This window comes from Lipotes vexillifer, unplaced genomic scaffold (assembly GCF_000442215.2).
Source record: "Lipotes vexillifer unplaced genomic scaffold, Lipotes_vexillifer_v1.1 scaffold77, whole genome shotgun sequence".
NCBI classification, from domain to species: Eukaryota; Metazoa; Chordata; class Mammalia; order Artiodactyla; family Lipotidae; genus Lipotes; species Lipotes vexillifer.
Genome location: NW_006792456.1, coordinates 2,095,964 through 2,102,245, shown reverse-complemented (window position 1 = coordinate 2,102,245; position 6,282 = coordinate 2,095,964). Strand labels below are relative to the sequence as shown.

General features: G+C 39.5%; 2 protein-coding genes across 11 annotated transcripts in view; one reads left to right on the top strand and one right to left on the bottom strand.

The window, feature by feature from the left end:
- The window catches only part of EML6 (EMAP like 6), a 325,099-nt gene extending 322,969 nt beyond the window's left edge, over positions 1-2,130 (top strand). Inside the window, exon 41 of the mRNA XM_007465682.1 lies at positions 116-2,130. Coding sequence (XP_007465744.1) covers positions 116-272 — 157 coding nt within the window. The 3' untranslated portion in view covers positions 273-2,130. The remainder of the gene's footprint in view (positions 1-115) is intronic.
- Positions 2,131-2,270: 140 nt separating this feature from the next.
- The window catches only part of RTN4 (reticulon 4), a 170,091-nt gene continuing 166,079 nt past the window's right edge, over positions 2,271-6,282 (bottom strand). For 9 of the 10 annotated variants that reach the window (XM_007465678.1, XM_007465672.1, XM_007465679.1 and 6 more), the window contains 4 exons: positions 4,832-4,901; positions 4,126-4,172; positions 3,888-3,946; positions 2,273-3,268 (listed from right to left, as the gene is read on the bottom strand). In XM_007465678.1, coding sequence (XP_007465740.1) covers positions 3,226-3,268; positions 3,888-3,946; positions 4,126-4,172; positions 4,832-4,901 — 219 coding nt within the window. In that variant the 3' untranslated portion in view covers positions 2,273-3,225. Of the gene's footprint in view, positions 3,269-3,887; positions 3,947-4,125; positions 4,173-4,831; positions 4,902-6,282 lie in introns of all 10 variants that reach the window. The other variant, XM_007465681.1, reaches the window with a different exon arrangement.

The following is a 6,282-nucleotide window of genomic DNA, read 5'->3' as shown; positions in this document are numbered from 1 at the left end:
TGGTCCCTACACCACCTGGGCTTGACTCCGGAGCACTTGGCAAAGTTGGGTTTTGTCACTTGACAAAAGCATGATGTCCAGCCCTGCAAAATGACTGTTTGGTCTGCCTTTTCAGCGTGTTCGTGTGGCGATGCCTGGAAGTGCCAGAGTCCTCTTACTTTATTGCTGCTGCTGCCGCCAGCCACCGCGGAGGCAGTGATGAGGTGCCTCCTGGCCGCCAGCTGCTGGGAAAGGCCTACGACACCGCAGGCCGTACAAGCTCCAAGTGCTAGTGAAGTGGTGTGACGGCGCCCATCGCCTGGCATGTCCAAAACCGTCAGGCAAAAAGGAAGGTCAGTTCTAACAAGTTAAGACTGCTTGCCTCTGTTCCTGAGACCAAAAACTATACGTACTAACTACACTGACAAAGAAATCCTATCTGACAATGTAGCCCACTGACAAAATTTAAAGCCTCAGTTACCCTAACCAATATGTAGCTTTTGATTTGCATCAAAACTTTTACAAAAGATGTTTTGCTAGTATGTTTCTATATACTTTAAAAATGTTCATTTTTACAAATAAGGAAGTTGAACAGGACAGCTTAAGTTAGATTCACTGAACTAGAAATATGGATAGCCTCTGTTCTCCACATTTAGCTTTCAAAACCAAATGAGCCATGTATAAACAAGTTGAGACACTTAATTTTTTAATGTTTCATTTGCAGAGTTTTATATCCATTAAGTGCCTTTGAAAGCTTCCAGGTGTGTGGGCTGCTGTCTCCCCTCCCACAGATTGTCTCCTTTCTACATATGGTGCTAAAACGTCACAACTGAGGAGGGCTACAGGACCCTCAGCAGACTCCTGGTCTGTCACCCAGGTCAGGTATTTATTTAGGTCAAGGCTTCCTAAATGAAAGACATCACTTACCTGCTTGGGAAACAGTGGCTATTTGAAATTGAGCAGCAAAGAAACTTAAATTCAGGAGTCAGAGGGTGGGTGGGTAAGAACCGGTTTTCATCATAATGAGTGCCAAACCCACAACATCCAAAACACTTCAAATAAAGCAAGCCTCTACTGCAGAACAGAAGGGGGAAAAAAAAAAAAAAAAAAAAAGCTCAAGTAGGTCCAGGAAGGTGAACTGATTTATCTCGTTAAACCTCAAATGGTGATAACTGAGGTGACCTGAGGCTGCGCTGGGTTTACCACTCCCAGAGTGGGGTGGACTTGGCCCCAGTGATTTGTGTCACGTGAACTACATAGGTCAAGTCTGGATTTTTAAAAACTCTCTGCGGAACAAATTCCTAAGCCCAAATAATATTTGACAACTCAAGATTATAAAACAAAATCATCTAGTTTAGAGTTCCTCAGAGTTGGCTGGATGACAGAATGTGACTTGGCCAGCAAAACCAGAAGGCATCCTAAACCACCTCCATCGTACTTGACACCTGGCCGACCGCTGACAACGGCGAGGGCTGACGGCACGCTCAGGAAGGCAGGCTGGTGAGTGAGGGACTGGGACTCTGAGCACAGATACCGATTAGTCCTTCTAGTCAGTGAACTAAAAAATTCTGGATCTTGAGTCACTGGCTATTTGCAGTTGTCAGTTTACAGGAAAGGTGAAACGAAGCATTTTCAATTAAATAGATTAACAAACATTTACCACAGAAGTGCTTCAGCATTCTAAATGGATTAGATCACTCATTAAGCTATTTTTATATGCCAGTTTATTAATGCCTTACATTAATCCACTGATAGGTTGTTGGGCCCACAGTTAGGGTCCCTGTGCAGCCCTAATTCTGTGTTCTGTAACCATGTGACTGGTGATGCTGAGTGATAACCACGTCTGCCTATATTGTACCACTGACCTTTCATACTGATCGGATCCTGCATTGAATAACCACGTGAAGAACAATAAATTGATCAATGAGGCTATGTACACTATATTTAAAAAGCAATAGTGTCTGTGTGTGTCAAGAAAAGTTCTTAAATCTGATTTGTAAACATTTATATGGTATGATTTTACGTATGTTCATAAATCCTGCACTGTATTCTAGGTTAAAATATTGGTGCATGTATTTTCAATTATCATCAAAGTATAAAAAAATATTTAAAAACATTTCGGTATGTGTCAAATAAATCTGATTATACAAATTGTTCTTTAGGTTTTCAAAATAAATGTAGCTGTACTCTGAGCTTAAAACCTTCCTGAAAGTACAAGCCACCGCACACTCGTGGAAGTGAAGTCTACCATTTTGATCTGCAGCACGTTCAGGAAACCAAAATACCAAACATATTTTAAGTCTATAAGCTTTATTGATACTTCGCTTTTACAGTTCACAATGCATTCCACAGATTTAGTTCAGTACAGCTTAAACCACAATTGTATAAATCGTCATTTTTATAATTTCTTGCATAACAATGTTTGATATTTGCAAACAACACTTTTGGAAGCATTAGATTCAGTCCAGGGTTTGTGACAAAATTAACTACAGTAAGACTGTGTGATGAAGTTTATGTTGAGGAGTTCTATTGGCATGGCATCGTTTCATGTTGAAAACAGATGGTAGTGCTCCTAGAAATATATGTTCTTTTTCTAGCTTATGTGCTTTGGAACTACACACATGAAACCAACGACTGAAATATCAAGCACTGTGGGGCAGCTGGAAAGGTAGAAGGGCTAAGCTTTGTGAAACACTATATATAGATAGATATATAATCTATATTTACTTATATTGGCAATTAATATAACAGTAAAATTCACAATACACCTAGAACATACCAGCGAGGCGAGCCTTTTCACTCCTGCTTTGGTGGTATGATCTCGTCTAAACAATTCATTTCAGAAAATCTGCATCAATCTACACAGACCATACACAGTGCACAAACTGTGAAAAGGGTTATTTTTTCAGCTCCACTTTCTCTGCAATTCCCCAAATACAGCAAGACTACCTGCAACGAAGTATAATATACAGCTTCCTCAGATCTTTTTTATTCACCAGTGCCTCATACAGGAAAAACAAATATGATTACTTTTTAAATCCATACATAGCAGCTTACAACACTTAAGATGATGAACACAGGGCAGTCAAGACAGGTCATTTTTCCTCAGATACTGTGTTGCTAAAATAAAGATCTGTGAAACTGCACTGCAATGTCAAGGCTTCATTCTTCCGACCCTCCCCCCCACCCCATGGAATCAAATGAATATCCCCTTTAAACTCCTACTGTTAATTATTTCAGGTTTTTTCATTCCGCTTTGCGCTTCAATCCTGGGATTTTTGCTTGGATTCTACAAATGAAAAGGAGGGAGAAAAGGTTAATGTAAATATTTTGGAATTTTAATATTTTGTTTTCTGCTTCTTAAAATGTCTATCCTGGGCTTCCCTGGTGGCGCAGTGGTTGGGAGTCCGCCTGCCGATGCGGGGGGCGCGGGTTCGTGCCTCGGTCTGGGGGGATCCCGCGTGCCGCGGAGCGGCTGGGCCCATGAGCCGTGGCCGCTGAGCCTGCGCGTCCGGAGCCTGTGCTCCGCAACGGGAGAGGCCGCGGCAGTGAGAGGCCCACGTACGCAAAAGCAAAAACAACAAACAAACAAAAAATGTCTATCCTTCAAGAATTACTTGTACATTGCTCAGCTTATACAAGAAATAAAATCCTAAGGCTGTCAAACTATGAGCTATAATTTTGCCACCCTGGCCTTACAAATTAGACTTAAATAAAGCCTTAAATACATATAAGTACACATAGAAATTAATGATCCAAATGTTAGAAAAAAATCTTTTGGCAACTCTGTCACACTTTAGGTCTGACTGAAATTGACTACTCATTATGTCTTAAATATGAGAATACTGCACTGTTGTCAAAGCCAGTACACCTATCCTTAGTGTTAAAAAAAGATTTTAAATACTTACTTAGCCATAGCATCTTTAACATTCTTACTTGCAAGTCCTAGATAATGATCTATTTGCGCCTGAAAGAGAGGTAGAAAGAAGTTACTAGAAAATTACCATTGCTAAAAAATATTAAACATATTAAAGGCTTAAGAAACCACATTTCTCATTTTTATAAGGCTTTGGAAACTGGCACTGATCCATTTCTAAGTTCCATATAAGAGAGTGCTCTGTATTCTGAAATCTGCAGTTAAATTACCTGATGCCGTTCATAAATAACAGGAACACTGAAGAGTGAAATCAGAGCTGAAAAAGGAAATACACAACCTTTAAAACAGACTGGTATGATTTAGGGAACAAACACTACAAAGCCATCAAACTGGCAGCACTCTTAAGATAGTCAGCAGTGTTCCTAATGAGGAGGACACAAGGATCTCCTGGATGCACCTGCTGGTGGGGAGCCACCACGGGGCAATGAAGTAACCAAGGGAGGCTGCAGGAACCATTCCTGGCTTCAAAGCACATCACGCAGACTTCATAAAATACAGGCATCCCTGGTCTTGGTTAGTTAGATCTATGACTGCACCATCAAATAAGGCCACCCTTGATCTGGTTTATCACTGTTAGTTGGAGTAGTCTTCAGGAAGTAAAGTGGCATTTTCATAAACAGTATCAGTATTAGCAGTTTACTTAAAGAGATCACAATCTCTAACCTATATCCTCTCTTTTTCCTATACTATAAGGATATTCTCCACTAAAATGTCTTTAAGCTCCTTGCACACAATCTTTTTTTTTTTTTTTTTGGCTGTGCTGTGTGGCATGTGAGATCTTAGTTCCCTGACCAGGGATCGAACCCGCGCCCCCTGCAGTGGAAGCGCAGAGTCTTAACCACTGGACCACCAAGGACAGTCCCCCATCTTTTTTTTTTTAAGTAATTTCTCATTCCAGTGGTTTTGTAGACTTACCCAAGATCAGTAGCGTGAGACCATTGAACAAGGCACCAACATAGGTAAATACCCACATCAACACTGCAAACTATAAAAAAATAACATTAGCCACTTAAAAACAAAATTCAAGTAAAGTTTTTCTTTTTCTAAAGATTTTTTTTGATGTGGACCATCTTTAAAATCTTTATTGGACTTGTTACAATATTGCTTCTGTTTTATATTTTTTTTGGCCAAGGAGGCATGTGGGATCTTAGCTCCACCGCCCAGGTATCGAACCACCCGCACCCCTTGCATTGGTAGGCAGTCTTAACCACTGGACCGCCAGGGAAGTCCCCAAGTAAAGTTTCTTAATTAAGCCTTCAAATAAAAGCAACCCATCTAAATGCCAAACTAATAGAGGCATACTCCTTGGAGACCTGGTAAAATAATATGGGTATTTCACTTCTAAGTTGCCAGTCTCCATTCAGGAATTTCTGAATCTAATTAAAACAATTAATAGACTCAATTCATTTTTCTCTGGACTAACACTACCAAATAGTTGATTCTGTTTTCTCTGAGATCAGAAAACATACCAAAGGTACACCACCTATAGCACTTAGCTTCTAAATGGGAAGACTGGAAAGCTATCATGAGAATTAGCTATTAAAACTGATTTTAAAGTACTAACAAGTTAAGCGATTCAAGATCTGTATGAGCTGAATAATTCAGACATTAAAATATCATACATCTGAATAAGCAATAATGGTGCAGGAAGACTTATCAGGGAGACTAGGTTTCAGGTACCAAAAATATCAGCTCTAGCATTTTATTAAGGATCAGAGGCACTGTCTCTCCACTGATACATGTTTTAACAGCCAATGAGGACCCCTTGGAATGAGGACTCCTCTAACTTTATACCTATTAATAAAATGGACCGTTATTATTCTTTTAGCCACTGCCTTCTTTATTTATTTAGCAAACACTAATCCAGTTCTTACCATATTAGTGCCAGGCACTGTTTTAAATGCTTTACAAATACAAACTCATTTATTCCTCCTAATAACTTTATAAGGTAGGCACTGCTATCATTACCACAGGAGATACACTAAAAAAATAGAGTGTAGTAACTTGCCCAAGTTGAAGTAACACTTCACTCATATATCATATTTCACTGTCCCCTCCAGGGGACTGGGGACTGCAGTGAACTGACTAAACTCTCCTATCTTAGTAATCTGGTCTCAAAATCTGGGATTTTTTTTTTAAATCATTAAATACAGCAGTTTGGGAAAGACCTTGTTTCCAAAAAGTGATTTCATTTTGAGAAGTCCTTTATTTCCTCTCCATACTTTAGTTTACTCATGAATGGTTGAAAAAGAAGATTTCAAAGTTTTCTTCCAGTTCTTGGTGACATCATATAGTAAAAACTCAATGCCATGTTCAGAGCAGTTCTTGAAGACTTATAAACACAAAGTCAGTCCAGATTTTATTAA